Below are 24,842 nucleotides of genomic sequence, written 5' to 3'. Positions count from 1 at the left end.
CAGAAAGCTGGGAAAGGCTGCAGCACAGCCTGCAACACCTGAACAGCAAGGGGGAACCCAGCTGGCGGGAGATGCCGATCAGTAACTGCATCTGGAGCATCCACTCACCCCCAGCGCTTATTTCTGCGGGTTGTATGTGAACGCACACTGAGCCATCACCTCGTTGCTCTCTTTGCTCATGCGAAGGCTCAGCAGCCAGCGCGCCGCAATCCAGCGTTTACCTGAGGGCAAACAGACTTATAAAAAGTTTATATTCTCTAACAAAACTGAGGGAAAAGTTTCAGCCTGGCGTGAAGGAGCGTAAAGGAACCCAGCAGGCGCGACAGGCGTTTCAGCTCTGTGTGCCGCTCGCATCATTTTACTGGGGAGCCGAGCTGTGTGTTGTGCTCTTGGGGGACGTGTACAGGTCTGGCTCGTTACGGCTCCTGGTCCTCACACGGCAAACCCCGTTTTCTCTGGGATGCGGGCATTTCCCGTGCTCGGCGCCGTCCCGGCTCTGCCGGCGGCGGGATCGACGCCGGGGGCGGGGGGCACCCGGGGAACGGCGGGGACGGCGCTGCCCGCCGCCGCCGCCGCGCCCTCGGCTCTCCCGCACCGGGGACTTCTTCCCCTCGCCTCAGCCCGCGGGGCCGCCTCTGGGCCCGGCTCGGCCCGCCGCCGTCAGCAACGGGGCCCGGAGCCGCCGCCCCGGGCCGCCCGGCCTCTGAGGGAACTCGGAGAGTTTCCTGAGGAAAAACTCAGCGTTCTCCTCCCCGGCGGCCGCTCCTCCGCCTCCCCGCCGCCGCTCCTGTTCCCCGCAACGCCGGAGGCCGCCGCCGCCGCCCCCCGGGAGGTGGCCGCAGGCACGGCCCGCCCGCCGCCGCCGCCGCGCTTCCCGCCCGCGGGGCCGCCGGGCTCCCGGGGCAGCGCCGCAAGCCGGAGGGCCCCGGCCTCCCCCTCCGGTGGGCGGCGGGGCGGCCCGCCGGCTCCTCCCGCCGTGCGGGGCCGGGCTGCCGGGGGCGGGCCGGGGGCCGGGCCGGGGCCGCCCCGCCGCCGCCGCGGGGGCCCGGGGCCCTGCATGCCTCATGCCTGGCCCCGCACGGGCGCCTGCCCGCCGCCCGGGACCCTGCATGGCTCATAGCGGCGGCCCGGCCGCCGCCGCCGCGCCCGGCCGGCCCTGGACTCTGGATGGAGGCGCGCCAGCGCCGCCCGCCGCATGGGGGGGAGCCCCGGAACATGGATGGCGCCCTCGCCGCTCCCCCCCTCCCCCGCCTCCGCCGCACGCACTCGCTCCCATTGGGGGGAACCCCGGAACCTGTATGGCCCATACCACTGACTCACCGTGGAGGGGTGTTACTTATACAGAGTCCCGGGCCCCCCTACACACAATGGCAGCAGCTCCCACATTCTTCCCCTCAGAGGAGTTGGACTGAACCATGGGGCGGCGGGGGCACGGCCCCCCCCCGGCCTCCGACAGAACGCGCCTGGCCCTGGGCGATACCACTCCACGCTCCCCCATCTTCCTTCCCCCCGCCCGGGTAGATGGACGCCGCCGCTCTCACTCACCTCGGCATCCACTGTGGCCATGGCCGGAGCCCCGGAGCGTAGCCCCGCCCCCTCCGCGGCTCCTCACGCCTTGGCTCCGCCCCTTTCCCCTCATTCTTCTCAATGGAGACGCTCCGCCGGCCACCGCGCATGCGTGCGACAACATGGCGGCCCCCGGCGGGGCTCCTCTGGCCGTACGGCATCATGGCGGCGCCCGTGAAGAGGCGGCCGTACAGGCGGCGCAGGGCTGGGGCGGGATGGGGTGAGATGGGGACAGGAGAGGGACGGGGACGGGGCCCCACGCACCCCCTCACCCGCACCCCCAGACCACGGACTCGTCACTGCTTGCACCGAGAGCCCCCCAGACGCCGGCCCTGGCCCCTCGCGCCCTGGGGTTTGTCCCACCACCCACGGCAGCGGCTCGGTGCCCCGGCTGGCGCTGTGCGAGGCCGAGAGCACCAGCCGATCCTAACTGAGTCGATAACGAGCTCCCCAGACTTTCAGGAGAACCCCCCACGGCAGCACCTGGCGGCAGCACTCGCCCAAAAACCTGAACAAAATCCGTGTGAGAAGATCCCAGAAAAAACTCAAGAGTCCCGCCATCCTCCTGCCAAAAAATTACCCTTTGAAAACCACCTCCCAGCGTAGCTTCTCCCATTTTTGCAGTATTTTTATGCGTGCAAGCTATTAGGAGCCCGTCTTAGCTAACGCCGGGGATGGACGGGCCGGGGAGGAGGGAGCAGCCCGCAAGGGTCCCATTTCCAACCGCTGCCTCCCTTTCCCGCACCCCCAGCACCCACAATCACAGAACCACGGAATCGTTTGGGTTGGAAAAGACCTTTGAGATCATCGAGTCCAACCGTTACCCCAGCACTGCCAAGGCCACCACTAACCCATGTCCCTAAGCACCACATCTCCCCGGCTTTTAAATACCCCCAGGGGTGGGGACTCAGCCCCTGCCCTGGGCAGCCTGGGCCAGGGCCTGACAGCCCTTTGGGTGAAGAAGTTTTTCCTAATATCCAACCTAAACCTCCCCTTTCACCCTCCCCAATCCCACAGGGCCCCTCCTAATGCCCAGGCCCCGTAAACCCATGATTGCAAAACAATTAGCTCTTCAGTAAAGCCGAAGATACCGCGAGGGGGGAGATAAACACCTCCACGGGCTCCTCAGCCCCACAACCGCTTCGGCTGCCACCCAGGGAAATCCTGCTGGCGAGGCCGGGACGGGCGGACGCCGCTGCACCAGCCTCCCCGGGCAGGGGAGCGCTGCCTTCTTGGAGGGGAACAGGAGCCTTCGAGCACCCTGACATCAGCTTACACATTTATTCTCAGCCCTCCCGGGGACCGCCGTTCCCTCCCGCGGCCCACGGGCTCAGCCCTCGGCGGGCAGACGGACGCGCGGTTTTCTTGGCTCGGCAGCGAGACCCTCGCCCTCTCGTGCTGCGAGTCGCGCAGGGCCACGGCCGCCATCCGCTTCGGGAGACTTTCTCCAGAACCCCTGCTCCGGTGCCGGGGCTGCGCCCGGGGTCACCACCGCTCCCCTCCAGACAGCTCTGCAGAGCGTGGGTGCTCCTCCTCGCCCAGCTCCACGAGCACCCACGGGGCGGGAGGCCACCGCCGCACCAAAGGATGCGTTCGCTGAAAGCAGGAGAATCTGGGATGGCGGGGCACAGAGCATCAGGATCTGGGATGGCGGGGCACACAGCAGCGGGATCTGGGATGGCGGGGCACAGAGCATCAGGATCTGGGATGGCGGGGCACACAGCAGCGGGATCTGGGATGGCGGGGCACAGGAGGGAGCGGCGGTGCCCGCACAGACCCGGGTAACGCAGGACTTGGCCGCAGCCGCCCCTGCCCCTGCGGAGGCTCCCCCTCAGCAAACCGCGATGCCGGGGTGCGGAGGTTTCTCGGGGGCGGTGAGGGACCCCGAAAGCCCCCTCGCTGCCTCCGCCGAGGCTCCTAAACACAGCAAGAGGCGAAAGCCGGCGGCCCCCGGCCGCTGCCGCCCTGGGGCGGGGAAGGGCCCGCGGCCCGCCGCCCCCCGCGGCCTCCCGCCGGCCCCGCCGAGGCGGAGCGGCCCCGCCCGGCCCCGGAGCGCGGCCCGGCGGCGGCTGAGGCCGCTGCTGCCCCCGCCCGGCCGCGCCGCGCCGCGGTCAAAATAAGAGTCCCCGGGCCTGAGGCGGGCCCCGCCGGGGGAGCGCCCGGCCCTGCCCACCGCCCCGCTCCATCCCACCGGAGCAGCCCCTGTCCCAGTGTAGCAGCAGCAGCTCATTAATTAACTCCCCAGAGACGCACACCCCCGCCATGCAGCTCTGGCAGGGCCAAGGCAACAGCCCCCCCGGAGCCCCGCCGGTGCCTCCCGCTGTGCGGGGACCCGGGGGTCCCATCGCTCCCCGCCTCGGGCAACGGGAAGGAGCTGAGGAGGGCGGCGGCAGGGATGGGCGTCCTTCCCCCTCCGCTCCCCCGGGGCGGGTGCCTGTTCCCCGCACGAAGGCAAACCACCGGCACCTGGGAACGGCGGGTCGGGGAAGCCGGGGCTCCAGCGAGGGCCGGCATCGCCCCGGAACGTCACCGCCATCCTGCGCTGGGGATGCTCAGCTTGACCCGGGAGGTGGCCCTGGAGGGAGGGGGGGAATCGCCCTCCTTCAGCCCTGCTCCTGCAAACCACCGCGCACACAGGACCCAGCACCCGCGGGGGCCATCGCGCCTCCGGGCCGGGGCGAGAGGAGGTGGGTGAGGCAGGACGGCCGATGGGGTCTGGTGGCTCCTCTCCCCTCGCGTTTGCTGGGGCTCCGTCTTTCTCAGCTGGAGCCGGGGTCGCTGCAGGCTCCGGACGAACCTCCCTGGGCCATCGGGAAGGGAAGAGGCTCCCGCAAGTAGCAGAAATAACCGGGAGCGCACAGAGCCCTGGCAGCCCATTGCCGCCTGCCACGGCTCTCGTCCCACCTCGAGCCCTGCAGCTCCTCGCGCGCCAATTAACGCAAGCGGAGCGAGGACGGGATCTGTTTTGCCACGAACTCCCCGTTTTCCTGAGGCAGCTGCTGCCAGCCCCGAGAGGAGCGGCGGAGGCCGGGGCAGAGGCTCAGGCCCAGGCAGCATGGAGCCAGCAAACGGCTGCGCCATGGCGGCGGCGGCCGCGGCCCTCCAGCCAGGCTGACACCGCCCTCTCCCGCACCGAGCGCGGCGAGCAGGGAGCCGACCTCCGCGTCCTGGGATTCCTGCCAGCAGGAAGGGAACAACCCAACCGCCCCAGCGCTTCCTCCGGCTGGGAGCCCAGGCCCTTCCAGCTGGACCTTTCTCCATCCCGGGAGCGAGGGACAGCTTAGATCACCCCACCACTGTCTTCCCACCCCAACGGGTCCCCCGCTGAGCCGGAGGAGATGTGGCTTTGCTTTAGCGTTGGCTATAAATCAGCTTTTGAGCTTCATCTCTAGATGTGGATGCCTCCTCTGAAAGCCAGGAGCCACTGGCCCGCTGTGCCAGGCCCTCCCGGCAGCTCTCGGTGTACAGACGGCGCTCATCACACATTTACCCCGAGCAAAAGCACCCATGGTCTTAAAAAAGGAGAGCTTTATTTACATTTTTCAGTTCTTTACATTTTGTGGTTTAAAACCCAGGACAAAAATACTGCCCAGAAGCCGTGGTAAACATGTAAAACTGCTAGTTTACATTTTAAAACCCAGTAATAAATTGCGCAGAAGTCTCAGGTTGTACAGAGCCATCACAAATATTGTTGTATAAACCCCCCAGATCTGTACAGAGAACCACAGGAATACAGAATTACAGCCACGAGTATTGGTGCAAGAAAGGGCACAAGTTTTGAGGGTTTTACCCCACCCGTCTCTCTTGGGGAGGAGGGATGGGACATTCCTGTTGCAGATAGCTGGAAATATTTAAAAATACAGAATAAAAAACAAACGGACCCCAGAACACCCTTTATCTCCTCTCTTGTGCTGGCTCAACAGGAAAACTTCCGAGCAGAAAATGTTTAATTTTACAAAACTACTGAAAGTTCAGTGGAAAGCTAAAAAAGAGTCACCATCCAACAAGAAGAGCCTTCGTGTCCCCCGTCTCCCCGTTCCCCATCTCCTGCGGGCAGTGGGACGACAGGTGCCCAAGCGGAGTTTAGCAGGACACAAACAACACTGAAAAAGCCAAACATACGGAGGTGGCACATGTGGAGAGCGGGACAAGAACAAAGCTGTGAAGGACAAAAAAGAAGCAGCAGGAAAAAAAAAAAAAGGAGAGATGATATTTTGGGGATTTTCCATTGAATGCTGAGTTTGGAAACAATTAGCTCGCTCGCGCCCCACCACTTCCCCGCCCCATTTCAAACAAAACCAAAGAACAATTGCTTAAAAAATTTGAGCCAGAAATTTGAATGAATTCCCGCGTGCTGAAGTTTTTTTACCCAGAACTGGGTTTGGAAAAAAAAAATGGGTTTTTTTCCTCTTTATTCCAGAGTTCAGAAGGAGGAGAGAGGCAAGACCCGGGGCCTACAGGAGCTCCCCAGGACTTAAGAGGTTGAAGCCAGAGGGGGTACAAAGAGAGACAGCAGCGAGGCGGGGGACGGAGGGACCGTCCCCTTGCCCTCTCCAGAGGGGACCACGCTCATGCCCAAACATTGGTTTTAGCCCCATCGTGCTCATCCAAAGTACTCGCATACCCCGAGGACCTCGCTGCCATCGCACCCTGCGGCCACCGCTGCGGGTAGGTTTGAGAAGAGCTGGACTAACTCCTCCGTCCTGCAGCCCTGGACCGCTTCAAAGGGGCCCGGGAAACGTGAAGGCGGCTCTTTGCGCCAGGCTTCGATTCCCTGCCGCAGCGCTGGGGGCCAGGCGGGGCTGGGCAGGAGCGCTGAAAACCACAGCGCTTTGCCAGTTATTTCTGTCCGCTTGCACAACAGCGAGGTCGCTCAGAGACAAACACGGTGCTACCCCGCTGCATCCCGGCCAGAGCCGCCTCGCAGGCCCGAGAGAGGCCTCTCTCTGCAGGGGCTGTGCAAAAGAAGGAGGACCACCGTGAGGTCTAGCTCCAACTCCTCCCTGCTCCCTGCGCAGCAGCCAGTGGGGATGGAGACTCCTCACCGGTGGAGACGAGTGTGCCCACTTGCTCCTTGCTTTGCAAAAGGGACTCCACGTATAGCAAGAGGTGCTGAAGGACCAGTTTGTAGCAAATATAATTTGGGAGAGCGAGCTCAGGGGCACAGGAGCACCGCAGAGACGCGGGGCCCAACACAGGAGCTGTGTGAGATAGAGCTGGCCTCTCCTCTCCCCAGTCTCTGCCACGAACAGTGCGTTCCCAACTGTGAAGGTTAAACAAGGACAACAGACAATGGCTGGGGTCTAGAAGGGCAGCCCAGCGGCTCTGGCCACAGTAACCAAACAGTATCCAAGTTTTCCAGCCAAGGAACGCGGGCTGGACACATCACCAGCAGCTCAGGTTCAGGGATGGAGAACAGGGAACCGGGAACCCCGGCCCAGCCCAGGCTGCCTCTCCCAGGCCCCGGCTGGGTCAGGAGCCCGTAGCCCAACCCAGCACTGACAGCTCACAGCAATTTTTCCAGAGGTGTGGAAGGGATTTGGGTTGAGGCTTGAAAGGAGGGAGACGTACTGCCGACAGCAAGGAAGGCGACAGGAGCTACGGGCTGAGCCAGGGAAAATGGGTTCAACTAACTGGGAGGCAGAGGAAGAGCCCTGGGGAAGAGATGAACGAACAAGCACCTGCCTTTGACTCCCTGCGTATCAAGAATGCTTTTCATGGCAGGCACAGACCACCAGGCAAAGGAGAGTCTTAAACAGTAAAAGCTGGGCAGAAGCCTAAGTTGAGCAGAGGGTGAAGAAGCATCCTCGTGTCTGAGACACAGACCGCACCTCAGGCTACTTACAGCGACAACATTTAGGCAACACCTATGTGCTTCAGACATGGTATCACCAAACTGTGGGTGTGGGGAGGAGCCTTCTTCCATTTTTAATAAGTTTATTCCAACTGGCTCTTTAGGAGAGGGCATGGGCTGGTGGTCTTCAGCCCTTCCCGCCAGACCTTGGCTGTTCCACCTCCATCCTCCTGAAGGGAGAGTCCGCTCTCCCCTTCCTCTCCCCGGCCCAGCTCTCCAGTCAGACAGCAGGGAGCACGGCCCCAGACCCACGGGCTGCTTGGACAAACCACGGCTTCGGGACACGGCACCGGGGAAGCAGCAGTACCGTGGCTGCTCTCTCCAGAGCCGAGCCCACCTGGTGCCAAACTCCCTCCAACCAGCTGGAACTACGAGCCCAGCACCGCCGTCAGGCTGCTCCGCGCTCGTTTTCCCCGAGCTGCCTTGGCAGAAGTCCCCATCCTTCCTGGTGCGAGCAAACAACTTGCTTCATTTTGTAAGAAACCAGCAAGGTGCATTCCTGGATTTGGCATGAACAGGCACATGGACAAGCATCAGAAATGGATGAAAAAGCACAGCATTTCTCTTAGAATAATTTATTAAATACAGCATTAAAATTTTTATCTATGAATTCAATCATTAAAAAGAAAACTTCATCTTATATATATATATATATATATTCAGGGACAATGACAATCATTCTATCAACACTGGTGCATGTTGTGCCAGCACTGCTCAGAACAGCACCTTCTCTACACTAACCTTAAAGCAGTTCAACACTTAAAAAAAAAATAAAATAAAATAAAAAGCATTTGCAAAGAAAGAGTGCAAAGCAGGGCTTGTCCCCAGCTGCCTGCCAGGGGTGTGCGGAGGCGGGCTAAAATGAGGAGGCAGAGGCTGTAGTGCTCCTAACAGGTTTGTTAGATATTGCCCGCCCAGCGTGAGGCAGCACCGAGACCAATTCTCAGAGGTGCCAAAGGTCTGCAGTCCACCATTTCAGCCGTGGCTGGATGCCCACGGCTCTTAAGTATCTGGTTTGTGGTTTCCTCAGCTTGGGCAGTCAATAGTAAAAAAGCTAAACAAGGGGGGGTAAAAAAAAGCACAAAAGAAAAACGCTGTTTTACATCCATCAGCTTCTTCCCCCGACCTGCCAGGTCCAGCGGAGGCTGCGAACGAGGCGTAGCAGTTTGTGTTCCCACTCACTCATTTTCGCATCCTGCCGTGGCTCAAGAGGCGGCTCGGGAGACAAGCGGTAAACCAGTACCGGCTCGCGGAGAGAAGAGTCCCCAGGCCAAGCGCCCTCGCGCCCTGGCTTGGCAGCGTTGACCGCTGGCCAGGCTGAGCCTCGCGGGAGGGTCGTCCCGGAGGGAAGGGCTTCCACGGACAGGGTCCTTGGGCAGACTCAGAGGTAGCATTGGACAGACTTTTGTAACTTGATTGTCATGTAATTCTGGCCTGCCAAAGGCAGCGGCACCTGGGATGGAGAGGGCACCCTGCAGGGGTGGGAGATGGGACACAGGGGATCTGGTCCCCCCGCTTGCAGACTGACTAGCGCTGTTCACCCGGGGTGCTGCGGTGCAGCAGCGAGCGAGGATGGGCTGCCTCCTACAGGGCTTTTCAGAGGAAAGTTGCCCTTGCTGAAAAAGGCCAGAAGCTGGCTGGCGGGCACCCCACGGTAACACCCGGCTCTGCCTCCACAGCTCACCAGGGCCTCTTGGGTTACGAGCAAGTGCCGCAGCGAGCTCCCCGCCGCCGGAGCCTGCTCTCCTCTCACCACATGCAGGCAGTGGTGCGGCCCACTGCGAGAGGGCCAAAGGCTGCTGGTCACTCTCCCCACAACACAGGTATAGCAAGGGCTTGTGCTTTTGGCTTTTTAAGAGTCCCTGACCTTCTGAACCTGCTTACTCCAAGAAACCTCCTGTTTCAGCTACCCTTAGGACCTACGAGGACAAGGAGGAAGGGCTGCCAAAGCCATTTCTGGAGAGCACGTGGCCCCTAAAAGAGAAGAGAAAGTCCACACAGCCCAGCCTTCACCTACAGTGGAGACATGCCAAGTCAGGAGCATTTCAGATAAGGCATCGCAGGTGCTTTGATAGTAAAGCAGTTAGTGTTGACTACAGTACTTGAAACACAGGCTGCTGCAGAGGGCATCCCTGGGGCAAAACCAGTTCCCCAGCACTTGGTGCAGCAGGAGGAGATGGTTCAGTTTCCCAGACCTCTCCTACACGCACGCGCAGGCTGCTCTGGCTGCCCTTTTTGGTTTTTTTAACCCCCTCCCTAGAAAGAGACTTAAAAAGCCCAGGCCAGGATGTGCCATTTACCCCACCAAGCAGCCAGAGAGATAAAAAGACGCCTTGTGCTGTACCAGACTTTGCAGCAGGCAGGTGAACCGCGGCGCCTGGGGGTGGGCAACGCCAGCGGGACTCAAGCAGGGGAGGCTAGTTGCCGTTGCTGATGCTGGAGTTGGCACTGCTGCAGCTCTGCTCATAGGACGGAGGTGCCTCTGCCGGGGAGAAAAAGAATAAGGGCGGTTATGGTGAGTTCCCTTCACCCCAGTCTACGTAACTCGGCGCGGAGTAAAGCAAACTGCTAACGTGTACGCGTGTCACACGCAGGCATCCTTCTCTCCAGGACCCTACAACCTGCCCCGCTGAAATATATGGGGTTTGCACGTGCACACGCAGAATTTGAGCCAGCCAGTCCCATCCCTGTCCTGATGCCTACGGGGGTTAAAAATCAGCACCTCAAAGTCCTGTTCTGTTCCTACCCTTCTTTCACAAGCATCCTCATGGGCTCCAACACCTCCGGATCACAGGTGACCCATGCTCCGTGTACCCCAAGCCAGGGCTGAAGCGACACATCGAGTGCCTCCTTACCCCAGGGCTAACAGACGGGTTCATTTGGGGAGGACTGTGCTAAGAGTCTGTCTGTGCTAACAGACACCGCTGGTCCCTGCCACCCCAGCCACCTGGGACAAGCACGGCTCCAGGAATCCAGCATGCTGGGATTTCCCAAGCTTTTCCACCCTGGACAGTCTCTCAGCTCCCGCCCCCACAGCCCGTGTCTTCAGACCAGCTGCAGGCCCACTCCAAGTCAGACAGAAGATTTCAGTTACATCATTTTCCTGGCTCGGCTCCCACCAGCCTCACCACAAGCCAAGAAGTTTTTCTATCAGTGGGAGGCTGAAAGCTCATTTAAGAACAGGGAGATCCTCTCACAACGAGCCCAGGGCAGGCACGGGTGTAGACGTGGGAACAGACAGCCGGCTTTTACAGCTGTAAGAGGGGACTTCTCCAGAGGCTAAAGCAGGCAGAGAGATCTCATGATCCCCTCTGACATCAGCCCCCGGCAGGCTGACGTCCCTGTGTTCCCACCCAGTTCACAGCTAGCAAAGAGACTCCTGTGGTAGACGACGTTTGCTACCACGCTGCCAGCCCATTCAGATCCCGGGAGCAGGCTGCTCACCGTAGGGGTAGCCCCACGTGCTGTACTCCGGAGGCAAAATGAGAGAGCTGGCCGTGGGGACGGGCACCACGTTCCCCTCGGCGTAGTAAGGGACAGTGGCTCCCGTCGACAGGCAGAGCGTGGGATGGTTTGGGGAGCCCGTCTGCTCCGAGTCCACCCTTATCTCCTGGAAGCTCAGTCCTGGGGCGTAGCTAAATGGCTGCTGCTGGGAATGGCTTTTGGTGGGGATTGAGACATTGTCCATCGGGTGATAGCCGCTGGCAGCCTCCTCTTCCTCCGGGGGGGCACTGGGTACCACTGCAGACGGTATGTGCTGGATGGACCGGGAGGGGCTCAGAGGCACCCTGTTCACAGCAATGTTACCAATATAAATGGGGAGAGTGACCGAAACCTCTGGCGACTTGAGGGAAACCTGGAAGAGGAAGAAAAACAGCGGCATCCTCTTCATTATACATTGCACTGGGAAGGTTCACCCGATGGGAGGGCCACCCGCATCAGACAGCTACGGAGTTCAACGTCTGAGCTCAACCCAGAAGGGAGCGCAGAAGTTGCAGCGCAGCCCGCTGGAGCTCCCTGGGATCACTGATGTACTCACTTGGATGTAGTAGTCGATATGTATGAGGCTACAGCCCTGCAGAATGGACTGGGGCAGTGCCGGAACGAGGATCTGCTCCTTCCATTCTGCATGTTTCCAGGCTTTCACTCCTGAGCCTTCCACCTCTGCGATGGTCCTCAGGTCGTAAATCCAGCGCTTGGATTTATAAGCCACTTTCTGTACAGACAGGAGAAAATACAGCTAGCAGAAAGATTGCAGATGGTCTTCTGTCTCTCTTCTGTCAGGACACAAAACCACCCAACTGCTTTGTCAAATAAGCACGAGCACAAACGTAACGTGCATATTACAGAGCAGAAACACCCACCATTATATGATAGACTGAGCTGGTACAAGCAAGACAAGTTCTACCACCTCTTTCCCCAGGAAGGCAGAGAGAAACAGAGTTAGCCAGAGGTCTGGACTCCTTGCTGCCACCTCCCAGCCGCACGCAGCAGCGATGCACACTGGTGAGAACTGCCCCAGTTCCACAGAGGCCTCGGGGTGTGGAGCACCAGCACAAGCCAAAGAATCGCCCTTTCGAATGCTTACCTGGAGCAGACTGGCTACCACAGCGCCGGTGTCCCGGCCCGATTTGTTCTCGATGTCCGTGCGGAGCTGGATCACTTGCCCCACGATGTACCCTTTCAGATCCGAGGTGGCGGTCAAGATAATGTTGCCGCTTTTCACCAGCTTGTAGTTGAACTTCTTGGTGATTGACATAGTGTTGGGCTGCTGCAGGACAGCAGAGAGACAGAGATGTTGGCTCAAGAGAGTCAGAGAGCCTCCAGGAAAACACACAGAGATTCAAAACAAGCAAGCAGAAATATCTGGTCTAAGAGGACGCAAAGAACCAGCAACACAGCGCTGCCACAGACAACAGGTCTCACTTCTGCTGTCCTGTTAGTCGCTCTTCCTTCCAAAACAAGTTCCCCAAACCCAGGTCTCTACAAGCACCTGGTGCTATTGGCCAACACCTCTCTCTGCATGCTTAAAATGCACTTAAATTTTTCAAAACAACATGCAGAACAGTCAAAAATCACTGGGAGCAGGGACGGATGGCAAGGCAGGACAGATCAGGAGTCCTCGCCCTGCTCTTGCACAGTCAGGGCATGCAGTCAGAGAGCTGTCCAACCACCCAATTATTTCCCAGACAGCACGCAGGACAAGGACAAGTGCCGAGGCCTTGGCACTTCCCAGCCACGCTCCTCCTTGTTCTTACCTCGATGTCAGGGATGTCGTTCAAGTTGAGAGGGCAGAGAACGTAGAAGATCTTGTTGCACTTGTAGTCCTTGGAGAAGCGAGGTGTGTCTATCACAGCTTTCACCTGATGGAGGACCTTGCCAAAAGGGCCTTCAAATGACGTAGGAGCAGAGGCTGGAGTTGAGAGAGGAAAAAAGGATCACAAGGCTGAGTCAGGCCAAGCATTTCTGAACTGGGGGTATAGTCCCTTTAAACAGCTTTCCTCTTCACCTGAGGAGTTCTGCAAGTACCCGAGAGACAGAGCACATGGAGATTCCCCCAAAAAAGACCTGGGGCTTAGGTCACTCGGAGACCTTGCTGCAGCCCCCTTACAGAAGGGATCCTCTGCAACCAGAGGCGCAAGAGCAGAGAGCCTCTCTCCGAGCGCACTACGTGCAGGATGGCTGGCGAGCCACAGGCCAGGACCCTGGCGCAGACCCAGAGGGCTCGCAGGGTCATGCTTGGAGAGGCAACAGCGACAGCTCAGACCTGGCTTTGCACCAATGCAGAAGGTACCCGCTCGTCTAAGCTCCTCGGCTGTCTGGGGCTGACCTTACGCTCCCCTCTAGTGTCTCCAGGCCAAGCTGCCAGCCTGCCTCTGCTGTGCAGCCCAAGTCCTGCTCAGCACAGCTCAAGAGGCTGCAAAAGCCAAGGCTTACATGGAAGTGCCTTCAGCCATTTATCTGCACCATACCTGGCAGCAGGAACTGGAAGGGAAAGTTGTGCTCTCCAGCTGACAGGACCCCTGCAGGAAACAAGAGTAAAAGGTAAGTGGGACAAGCCGTCACCTTGGAATGGTGTGATCTTCTGGAGAGCATGATCTTCTGGGGAGAGAGGCCACCACCTGGGGAACAACACAACTTGTGCAGCTGCCTGCAGCCCACTGGACAACTCCAGATCCAATGAGCAATGCTTGAGTCAACAGCAGCATCTGCTGCCACCCACCTCTCCTTGGGACGGGAGATGCCTCCATTCCCAATGGCTGGTTCTGCGTTAAGATACCCTGGAAATAAGGTAGTTCGGGGCCGGGTTTAAGGGATCCCAGTGCCATAGCAAGCGGTTAGCCCCAGACTACTGACACAGGGAATGGAGAAGGGACGCTGTGTGTTTATCTTTCTTCAAGTAGGCTACAGCCAGTCAGGGGGAAGGCGAGAAAGCACAGGCACTGTCCAAGGGTGGTGAGGAGGTCTGGTGGGCATCAAGCCGCTACAGCCTTAGCCACACACCAAGCCCCACGCAGACTGCACAGCATTCAGGAGCTGGAACCAGAGGTCCGTCTCCCAGGCCTAAGCCCACCCTCGGTCCCAAGAAGGGACCTGCAAAACCTCAGCCCTGCTGCTTACACAACAGGAGCCGAGGAAAAGATTTCCACAACGTTAAAACCTCAACACTGGTTTTCTTCGACCATATCCCACTCTGCAATGGCGGCCTCGAGGGCACGGATCAGAGCCAAGACTCAGCACATGCCTAAAACAACAGCTACAGACTCAGACTCCTGACCCCAGCCACCCTCCGGCACTCCCATCCAGATCCCGGATTCCCTGCCAGGGCAGCGTAACGGCTGAACTGGACCCGCAGCGTGATCCGGTAACATCAGGCAGCTCCCAAAGTTGCCTTCAGTAAGAAAAGCTCTAAGGTTTATCCACATTTGTTAAATACGTGTAAACATGAGAGGTTTTGTTTTTCAAGCGGCAGTGCTAAGAGGAGACCGGGATACCTATTAAATCAAGCTGTGTTTATTCTGCTTTGTAGGATCATTGCTGGAGGCACCAAGGCTCTAGATTTGGCTAGCTCTTTTGTTGATGCAAGACGCAGGAGACGGCTTGCCCGTTAGCAATATTGGCTCTGCAGAGCTGACAATAATAGAGTCCTATCATCAGGGGATTAAGTGGATTACGTGACGGGGAGGTGGGGAAGAGAGAAGGGTAAATCCCCCCCACCGACACCGCGATCCAGTTAAGAGGCAAAGGAGGCGGCCTTTGACTCGGTGCATCCTTCACGTTAAGCAAAGCTGCGCCTCTGCCCCTCCGCTCGCTCAGCCACCCCACGGGGACCTGAGGGCGCCCCAGTCAGCGCGCATCCCGCCTGCAGTGCAAAGGCAGGCAGGATAAATAATATGACAAGCATCCCATCGCGCATCGCTACAAAGGCAAGTCAGGAGAAAAGGAAGAGATGTCTATTTATACGCTTTGTCCTTCCGGAGAGGAGCAAGATTTGCTCATCCCCGTCACCCCACCCAGAACACCTCCCTGGTGCCTTCCCTCCCCGTCCCCCAAATAAAACTGAATTATGCAGGCTACAATGCAACACCCCGTCTTGTCACCAGGTGGAGGCACAAAGCCAGCCACCGCCTTCGCCGCCCGGCCCGAGGCCTCGCAGAGCTGGGACAGGCAGAGGCGTGGGGCAGCTTCTGCCCCCTTCTCTCGCTCAGTCAAAGGCGGTAGCTTGAGATGTGGCAGGTGCCTTTGCTTGTTGGCTATGGGGTAAAGCCTGGCTAATATGAATGACTCAACTAACCCAGTGCTTGTTTGCTGCTCCAAGGGCTTCTGCCTTTTATTGGGCACCATTCAACGTTGATCTCATACCTGTTGTCCTTACTTTGGGAAAGCGAATCAATAAACTGGAATACATTGACTCTCCTGTGCAGCTTCTGCATTGCAGTAAGGGGACTTGCTCCACCTGAAAGGGAGAGGGAGCAAGGCCTGTTACTGCAATGCAGACGGAAGGGAGATGGGAGTCCCAGAGGGTAGTGGCCACGAGTTTCCACCAAGACCTGGAGACTTTCCAGCTTCCTGACCCGCAGAGCCCCAGGTGAACATGCAGGCACTGATTTCAAGTCTCCTGCTAGGAGCATGAAACTTCACAGCCTTTCCAAGACCCGTAGGAAGAGCGCACAGACGCCACAAGGTGAAAGCCCCTCTTCTACATTACAGGCAGCATGATCTAACAAGTCATTTTGGTCAAGCTCCTGCCCAGCTCACGTGCATCAACAGAAAGCCAGCCTGGAAGCGAACCTGCGAGCACTTCATGGCCACAGTTTCCAACCCCCTGCAGAAAACCAGGGGTCCCGAAGGTTGCTCCCAACAGCAACACCAGGCAAGGCAATATGCTCTCCCAGCAACGCGCATGGCTGGCATCACTCGCAGAGGATGCAGTTGAGCTCCCAGAGCCACTGCGTGACTTGGTGGCACTGATACAGTTTCCACATGGGTAGCCCGGCCTCCCAGTAAGTCACCAGATGAGAACTGCCCACAGGTTGACCCCCCCAATAGCTCAGACCAAGCCCGAGCCCCAGAGACCTGTTGGCCCACAGCATACTCAGACTTGCTGTGACCCCAGCTGGGGCAGGGAGCAGCCTGCAAATCCCTCCTGCAGCTCCTGCTGCAACGAGCTGCCCACGAGGGCTGGAAAAGGCTGTTCCTGCTCTTCACAGCAAGTGAAGAGTTCCAAGACCAGCTACCCCAGCCTGAAGTCGTGCCCCATCGCAGCTCACGTGGACCGAGGGCACGGCAGCAATGCTTGGCTCGCAGCCACGAGAGCCCAGACCTCAGCCCTGCGCCGAGCAGGGAGCCAGGGAAATGCAGCGAGCTCTATTCTCCGCTCCATTAAGCGGAGAGATGCTGCAGGCAATTAGCAGTAGTTCTTGTTTTCAGACCTGCTCCTTCCAGCCCACACTTTCCTTCCCCCTAAGAGACAGAAGCATTTTTATGCCAGCCCTGAGACCCTCCACATAGAGGGAATTTTCCAGCAGGCTGGACCAAGCAGCTGAATGGACTTCCAGCTGAATGCCTGCATTTCTTGCCCTTACTGCAAGCACAGGGGCTGTTTGGGCAGGTCACTGGTGGAGGGGCTACGAGGGGCAGCAGCACCCTCAGCCCCGCATCCGGCTGGGGACCCCCAACCCCAGCTGTAGGAGCCCTCGGCAGGCATTTCAAGGAGCCCAGCGGCAAGGGAAGTGGAAGGGGTCTGCGAGTTCAGTGCCAGAGCTGTTTCAGACACAAAAGTTAATAAAAATAGATGAAGAAAAACAGATGAGCCTGACCAAGACAGGAGACTCCTGTGAAAGCACGGACATGATCCAGAGCGCTTGGTGGAGCGACAAGGCAGCAGAGACCACAGGTCCTGCCTGCCTCCCGCTGCGAGCGGGAGAGGCAGATATTTAGCAGTAACCCCACACCGAGTTGCTCCCTGGGCTCCCACTTGCCCCTCCTGGCAGGAGCTCCTCCAACACAGACACAGTGGAGGCTCCGTGTCCGACTTGCCTGGGATTACAAACCCATTTCAGTCTTTTGCCACGCATCTGGTGCCTTTGGCAGGTGGAAAGTTGGCAAGTCCCATGCTGAGTCCCCTCTTAGAGTGGGAAGGGAGGTGGCAACTACTTCTAAACTCTCCAGCTGGCAACTCTGCTCCTAAAGGCTGAGCTTCCATTTCCAAATGCCGACTAGTCTTGACATAATGGGGAAAAATCTACGATTTCCCTCGTCCCAGCCACCCTGTGAGCACGGGCAGGGCACAGGCTGACCTTGCCCCAACACCCAGGTACCTCTCATGGAAAACAGCAGCAAAAGCTACCGTGGCACCCTGCGAGGGACACTCGCAGTGCTCACCTGTCCCATGTGGCCACCACAACGGCAGGACAGGGCAACACGTGCCACGCTAGCCACGCACGTGCCTCGGAGAGATCCCTAGACCACGGCAGGGGAGACGTGGCATCGTGCACAGCACGCAGAGCCGTTCTGCCTGCCCGGCCGCATTCGCTGTACGACACCAGCATCCAAGCAGCAAGGGGGACACAAAGCCCGTGGGAAGCCACTCACTGCCCGTCCCTCCAGCCCCGAGAGCTTCAAGTAAACATCCAGGACATTTAATGCGCTAATTCCACCTGCAAGTTGTCTTTGCAAGAGAGACGGTTGTTGGCAGCAGGCAGAGGTGAGGCTTCCTCTGACGGCCACCACGACATGCAGATCCCCGGGAGGAGCAGCCCTTTCTGAAAGCTCCTTTCTGAGCTGCTCCCAAACCAGAAGCTTTGGCAAAGCAAGCCACAGACTGGGCACGGGCGAGAGCGGGTCAGCAGGAGTTCAGCATCGCTCGAGGGGTCTCTGACAGCCCCACGCAGCAGGCTGCAATGCTCCTGAGCAGCTTGCAAATGCACTGCGAGGGGAAAGGGCTGTGCAGGCTACCGCAGCCACGCTGAGCCATTACCTCCCCGTTCCCAGAAGCCTGAACAAAGGCCACAGTGTGCTCGGCTGCAAAAAAGCTCTTCCTGAAGTTTACGTGCAGCTAAAAATACCTTGAGAAAGTCATTAGGCGGCAGAGGCAGCTGGATTAGCAGGGTTCTGCTGTGGGGCCATACCTGCAGCAGCCTCTCCTCCTGATAGGAGCTGAGCCAGCAGAGATCAGCCGCCTCTGCACAGCCTTTGGAAACATCCTCCCTAAAAATTCCTTGAGGGAAAGGAGCTGCTGCCCCAGACAGCCTGGAAAAAAACCAAACCCAGACAGCAGGAGCAGCAACAACACACTAACAATGAGGAAGAGCCGTCTTACAGTGAGAAGCAGAGACCGACCTTGGAGATTTCCCTGAATCCAGCAGAGATTTGTCCGGAAGCAAACGGACTCTCCCGTTCACAGCTCAGCCGCTCCCCTCCGCTCCATGCTGGGACAGGGAGGTGTTCACTTGCACCAGTGCATGTGGACAAGGCCTGGGAGGACTCACCATGCGCAGAAAGAAAACGCCTTGATCCAGAGGGCTGACGCCAAGTCCTCTGCCAGGTCCCCGGGAGGTAACCTGGTGACACTGCCAGGCCCAGCTGGGGTTTCCCTGAGCGATCAGAGCCTGCAAAGCATCGCCAGCGATGGGGAGCGCAACCCTGAGCCCAGCCCTGCACTGCAACAGGCCTTGTTGCCGCAGCACCATCCCACAGCACTCAGGGCATCTATGGTCACACTGATGGGCAGTGGAGGGACAGAAATCAATGGGTTTCCCATGCAAAGCTCAAGCTGACCGTGCCCCTGAGCCCACCCAGCCGCTGGCCGCACCGTTCTCTCCCCGCAGACAGCTCTGTCTTGATCCACAAAGGTTTCCCCGCTCTCACTGCAAACCAGCACGCCACTGCACAACCACATGGGAAAACACGACACCATCGTAACCGTGTGTGGGTGAAATGACCACACGTCTGTGCTTATGCTGCTAAACAAATGATCCAAGTCCAGCTCACTCCACCACAGCTCAGGTGCTGAAAGGCTTTGGGATCTTTTTCTGAGCAGTGCAGTGTCCCTGGCTGGTGCTGCCAGGCCCCTGCCCAGGCGGGGCCAGCAGCCAGAGGAAGTCACCAGCCCTTCAAAGCCATCACCCCTCCGAGACGGAGGGGAAGCCGCCTGCCCACACCCTGCCCTGCCAGCAGCCAGCCAAGGGCTGGGAAGGTCCTCTGGAAGCCTCGGCCCTGGCATGAGAGCAGGGCAGGCCTGGGGTTCAGGAGGCACCAACCACACACGAACAAGGTCACCGAGCCCTACTTGCTGCGTCCCGCCCGGGCTTCCCAGGGCTGTTCTGCAGCTTTCTTGGTTAGTGGCCCATGCAAACAGGCCAGTCTTACAGTACCAGTGGGGCCAGATCCGCCTGGGCTGCACGTTCAAACCAGTGCTGCTGCAGGGACGTCGGCCAAACGCCTCCTCCCAGGTTGGCTCCCCCAGCGTCTCCATCCCTGGGGAGCGGGAAGCCACTGGCGGTCACAGCCGTCTCTCCGCGAGGCTGATCGCCACCACGACAAAGCCAGGACCTCCAGGTTGGTGCCAGGGGGGAAGGCAGAAGAGGGTTGGGAGATGCCTTGGTCACTGATGCACAAACACGACAGACTCAGACGAGCCTTATTACTCACCCCTGTGAAATCTCACGCTCTGGTGCACTGGGAGAGACAGCCCAGACGTCTGAGCACACAGCAGGCTGCAGGGCCAGGAACTGCAGCGCGCGGTACAACACACACCTCTGCCAGGCTTCATCCACAGCTAGACCAGGGCGAAAAAGATGAATATTCTGCGTATCTCTCCCTCCATCCCCCAAAAAGGAGGATGCTCTTTGCTCCGTAGCCACAACCAGGAGCCTGGAAGGTGTCCCTGCACCCCAGGGAGAGAAGCCAGGGAGCAGCTGAAACAGGGCTCCTGCCCTGACCTCCTGCTCTCCCGGCTGGTACCTGCCAAGCAGACAGCAGTGGCTCTGCTCCCTCCTGCTGCACATGCGGATGCTAGAGCAGGAACAAGCTGCGCCTTTGGAGTACACATATTTTTTGGTTCTTTTAGTAGAGGAACAGCATGCCGGGCCATATGGCAATTTCTCTCTGGCTACTTAGTGAGTGATGCCATTAACTGTGCTGGCCAAATTGCGTAGTACGGAACGGTACCTGGTGCCTGCTGGTCCCCCTGCCATTGCTTGTAGCAACACAGTCTTCCTGCTGCCTAAAATTAGCCCTCCCACTCCTGTGGGGAAGGCGAGCTCCTCCAGAGGTGCCGAGTTAGACCGATACCAGCGCTGCTGATGCACAGCTTGGGTACTCTCCTCTCGGGGCTCTCCAGGCAGAGAGCAGGAAAGCAGCAGGTTTCTGTTTTCCACTTCTGGGTGGACAAACAGGCAGCCCTGCCTCTGTGCTGTGCTACAGGATACCCATCGCCCAGCTACTGGAAGAACCATCGCTCTCGCTGCAGTCCTGACAGCCAGCACCCCGCTCGCCCCTGCCCTCCTGTCTCTCCTCGTCCACTTTTGCAGCCCAGAAAATTGAATATTAGATGTAAGCAAGAAGGTCAGAGCTCTTCTAGCTCACAGGAGGCTGTATCAGATACATCAGATGGGAAGCATTAATTTTGTCTGTGCCAGGGCACCTCAGGCGATGCCGGGCCATTGCAGCTTTAGCGTTGAGGACTCCAACTCTGTCTCTGGTGGATTAAGCTAATACACAGGATTATTAACTGCAACAAATGAGGGTAAACACACACATTTGCTCATGCCATCCTTGCAGCAGACACAGGTGCCTCAGAGGGAGCAGCTGACAGCCAGAAGAGCAACCTGCCAGCACGAACAGCCAGACCTGCCGGGGAAAGACTCGATGTTTAGCTGAGCTTAGTTTTGCTCAAATGAGAGCTCTCCTGCTACCGACAGCACTTCAGCCGAGCAGAGCTGCCGTGCTGGCAGGATGGGAGCACAGCCCCCAGCAGGCTCCAAGCTCCTGTTCAAAGCAGCAACTCGCTCACGTTGGATTTGCATGCATGCAAACACACAGTAGGAACAACCTCCAGCACCCCGATATGGTTAATGCTGCCGAGATAAAGCTTTCTGCAGCACGGGAAGTACAGACTGAGGAAGAAAACACACCAGAAAGCCCAGCACTGAGGCTAGGGCTCCACCACTTACAAATCTCTGTGTCAGCAGTTTTCAGTGACATTTTCACTGAATTAGCAGGATCTGGTGGTATGGCAATGCTGCAAAAAAACTCTGAGGATTAACAGTGATCTATTGAGGCAAGAAATTGGGAAGTACTGAGGAAGCTGCTGTGACCCAAGGCAACTGCAGCTCCTTCCATGTGGTTTTCCTGAGCTGAATCTGCAGTTACTGCTCCTGAACCCGGCAGCACAGCGCGGCCAAGAGCTGGCACCAGCACATCCTTAACGGCTCACCGCTGCCCACGGGCACCCTCCTGCTCTTGCCTGGCCAGGAGCATCGCCCGCTGCTTCGCTACCTCCTGCTCACAGATTCCTGAGCACAGAACAAGAGACCCAAGTCTCTCAATGCCTGCTTACTCAGGTCACTAAGCTTTTTAAATTCAGCTGGAAGACAGGATCGTTGCCCTGTGCTGACTGTTGGCTGTGAAGGTGTTGTGCCAGGCCGGCAGAAAACCACCCCAGGGAAGAGGTGATGCACAGCTGCCCCTTTTTAGCGCTTTGTGCAAGAAATCTGCCAGCAAAGGAAGCGTGTGGAGCAGCCAGGAATTCCCTGCAGCGCCTTCTAGCTAACTAACAAGCTGCCAAATGTAAGGTCAGCTGGAAATTACAGCCAGCTCCCTGCACGGGTTCAACTCAGGTACAAGTAGGATTTAAAGGGAATTAAAAAAAAAAAAAAAAGTCTACCTTTGCAGGCATAACCCATCCACAGGGCAAGAGCTGCGTGCGCAGTCGGAGATACAGGGTGTCCAAAGAAAACAGGCCCACGTGGGTACAGGCACACGATGGACTGGCTCCTCTCCGACTGAATATGGCCAGAGCTGCAGCAGGGGAGGGGGAGAGGAGCGGGAGGCCTCCGCAGAGCTGAATTACTCCATTATATTGGATCAAGAGAAGCATCTCTCTGTCCGAGAGTGGCGGGTACAAGCAGCGCTATTTTGTACTCACTGCAACTGGTGTACTTGATCGCCTGCACTGCTGACACCTACAGAAACCCAACACCCGCACACCTGCAAGGTTCCCCCCACCCCTATTGCATTTCTTTGCAGAAAGAGGACCCAAGAAAAACCAGCACCAGGGAGCAAAGTCCAAGTCAAACTCAGGCTGAGTGAGAAAAGCAAATCTCCCCTCGGCCTCCCTTCCAGGAGGCAAATAATGAGCCTCCCCGGAGAGCCGCCCGTGGGCTGAGCGACCTCCCCAGCACCGCACTGTGTCCTCCAGCAAACAGAGCAGCGAGGCAGCGAGCAGCTCCAGGCCAGCTGGTATGCTCAGCACTTTCCAGCAGCTTTTATGTAAAGAGCCCGAGTTCATTAAACTGCTGGCCGGTGTGTTATTGCCAAGGCTACAGCACAGACCCTGCGCAATCCCCCAGCTCCTGCTCAGCCCCGGCCAGCCCCAGCAAGAAGCTTTCCCGGAGCGCAGACGCTGCACTGCTGGAGCAGGACAAGCACCATGCCAGCACAGACGTGAGCAGGGTCCTCTGCAGCAAAACCACCGGTCACCAACCTGCGGATGCTCCAGCGGCGAGGCTGAGACCCCGCACCCTGGATGCTGCTCTGAGGGGTGGGCGAGAAGGGAAACTAAGGATGAGGCCAGTGCCTTAAATAAGTGCCTTACATTGCAAAGCGGGCATCTGGGTTATTTCAGGGCCTGCCTCCTTTCTCATACAATATACACCCTTAAGAAAAAAAAAAAAAAAACCAGCATGTAATAAAAGCAACAGCTGATGCTACAGAGGATGAGCTGCCCCCTCACTTATTTCAATGCAAAGGTGTGTGGGTGGAGAAGCGTGGAGTCGGAGTCGCTCTTAGATGCTTAAAGAGCAATCCAAGCCTCGATAGTTTTGCAAACCTCCTCTCCCCTTCCCCCCCCGTGTCCTCAAAGAGCACAGCTCGCTGTTTTTAAAGTTACTGCTCAGGATGTGGGAAGGAAGAGTGCGAGGCGGGTTGTTTTTCAGGCCGAGCGTGCGTCCCTGCACCGTCCTCCCAGGTGCCAGCACTGCTGCGGCCCCGCTGGAGCACGAGCCAGAGCCACTCGTCAGGGACGGGCAAGACAGAGACGCGTTGGCTGCGTGGCCTTGGGGACACCTGGGATCCTCCCTCAACCCCAGCCGAGCTATCAGGCTGGATGAGTCCTCTGCAAGCGGGCTAGGGATGGTGCCAGCGGGGAGCATGGCATCACCCTCTGCCCCAGGGCACAGCCTGGCTGCCAGCTCCCCTCCCAGCAGGGACACGCTGCTCCTCCTTGCTATTTTTTTTAACGCACAGGTTTAAAAATGAGAGGTAACAGCATTGCTGTAAGGGGGGGAATGCAGAAACAGAAGAGTCCTCCGAGGCAGAAGCAAATTCCCCCCTTCCTCCGCTCATTTTCCATTCGTGCTGCTGAGAGGTGACATCCCCCTTTGTGGATAAGATGCTCTGGCAGCACCGCAGAGAGGCAGCCCCTCCACCTGACACCCGGGGCCTCCCGCGGTCCCTGCCCTCCTGCCTGCTGTTTGCTTTTCAGGGTGTGAGAAGGAAGGGTGGGCACAGCCAGCCCTCACCTGAAGGAACAGGCACGTATTCACCCTGGAGGGTTTCTGCATGCTTTCACACGTGGCAGGACCGTTGCATACGCCACCGCAGTATTTGTCCACAGCCACAGTAACCTTTGCTCATGGTGCTCGCCACTTTTCGCCTGCGGCTGTCCGATGCTGGCCAGGGAACGAGTTGCACGCTGGCGGTGCGGGCCAGTGGTCGGGCTGGCCCCGTGCTCCTTTGGGCCTCCTTGCTTGGGAACGCTTCTGACTCCCTTAACTCACCCATACCCCAGGCTCCTGCCATCACCCATAGCAGAGCATGGCTCAGCTCAACACCCCGTGCCCCAAGAGTGCAAGACTGCCTAGTTTCCCCTCCCAGCGGGGGTCAGACCTGCACGGAGGCACCCCGAGGAGCACCCACGAGTGCTGGGTGTGCCTCCCCAGAGGCAGCTGCACCTCAAACTGCTTTGCTGCCAGACACCAGTGCAGCCCACCCCTGCCCAACGCTCTTGTCCAGAGTTGCAGGGAAAGGGACAGCTCTGCTTTGACGGTCTGTCCATCTTTCTGAAGCTCCTTTGTGCTCTGTCAGGAAACACCGGGGCAGCTGGGAGCTATTCCTGGGGAGCCTAAAAATGCCGTGGCGAGTCAGTGCCGAGGCCTTGCCCTGCTGCTTGTGCCCACAAGGCCACTGCACGATTCCCCTAGCAAACCCCTGCCACTGCCTCGCTGCAGCACTGTGCCATGCCAGAATGCCGCGCTGCCGGTGGCCCCCTCGGAGGAGGCAGGCAGACAGGCAGAGACAGGCACGCACAGAGGCAGAGTCATGGAGAAGCAGCCCGGCTTCCCTGCTGCTCCGCCGGCCCAGACACGCATCAATGTCACGGCGAGGGCTGCGACAGCAGTCAGTTACCTCGCTTCCCAGCGCCGCAGGCTGGAGTGGCGCCAGCCCCCAGGGCTTTTGTTTCCATATCCGCACAGACCAGCACCGCAAGTGCAAGGGACAGTTTCAAAGCTGTCTCTGGTGGAGGACTCAGGTCCAAAGGCAGCATCGACACTGCCCTCTCCCACCCTCGTCCCATCGCTCACTCCCCTGTGTCCTGGGGCATGGGACAAACATGGCAAGTCTGGGACCACAACTCCTGAGCTTGTACCAAGTCGCACAAAGAGCAAATGCCCCACGAGCGCTGCCCTTGGCTGCGATC

At 58.6% G+C, this 24,842-nt stretch overlaps 2 protein-coding genes across 3 annotated transcripts in view; both read right to left on the bottom strand.

Moving 5' to 3' along the window:
- Window positions 1-1,586, bottom strand: part of EHMT1 (euchromatic histone lysine methyltransferase 1) — a 121,575-nt gene extending 119,989 nt beyond the window's left edge. The window contains exon 1 of the mRNA XM_087753177.1: window positions 1,546-1,586. Within this exon, the coding sequence (XP_087609303.1) occupies window positions 1,546-1,566 (21 nt within the window). The 5' untranslated portion in view covers window positions 1,567-1,586. The remainder of the gene's footprint in view (window positions 1-1,545) is intronic.
- Window positions 1,587-5,074: 3,488 nt separating this feature from the next.
- The window catches only part of ARRDC1 (arrestin domain containing 1), a 40,928-nt gene continuing 21,160 nt past the window's right edge, over window positions 5,075-24,842 (bottom strand). Inside the window, exons 3-9 of one of the 2 annotated variants that reach the window (XR_015703759.1) lie at window positions 13,393-13,443; window positions 12,679-12,833; window positions 12,009-12,191; window positions 11,460-11,636; window positions 10,865-11,276; window positions 9,765-9,902; window positions 5,075-7,919 (exon numbers count right to left, since the gene is read on the bottom strand). Coding sequence is in view for 1 of the 2 variants with exons in the window: in XM_087753260.1 (XP_087609386.1) it covers window positions 9,838-9,902; window positions 10,865-11,276; window positions 11,460-11,636; window positions 12,009-12,191; window positions 12,679-12,833; window positions 13,393-13,443 (1,043 nt within the window). In the remaining variant the exon portion in view is untranslated. Of the gene's footprint in view, window positions 7,920-7,950; window positions 9,903-10,864; window positions 11,277-11,459; window positions 11,637-12,008; window positions 12,192-12,678; window positions 12,834-13,392; window positions 13,444-24,842 lie in introns of those variants that run through there. The other variant, XM_087753260.1, reaches the window with a different exon arrangement.

Source organism: Nipponia nippon, unplaced genomic scaffold (genome assembly GCF_047370975.1).
Source record: "Nipponia nippon isolate SJK-2023a ecotype South Korea unplaced genomic scaffold, ASM4737097v1 scaffold_16, whole genome shotgun sequence".
NCBI classification, from domain to species: Eukaryota; Metazoa; Chordata; class Aves; order Pelecaniformes; family Threskiornithidae; genus Nipponia; species Nipponia nippon.
The sequence above is the reverse complement of the archived record's forward strand: the minus strand, read 5'-3'. Positions and strand labels throughout refer to the sequence as shown.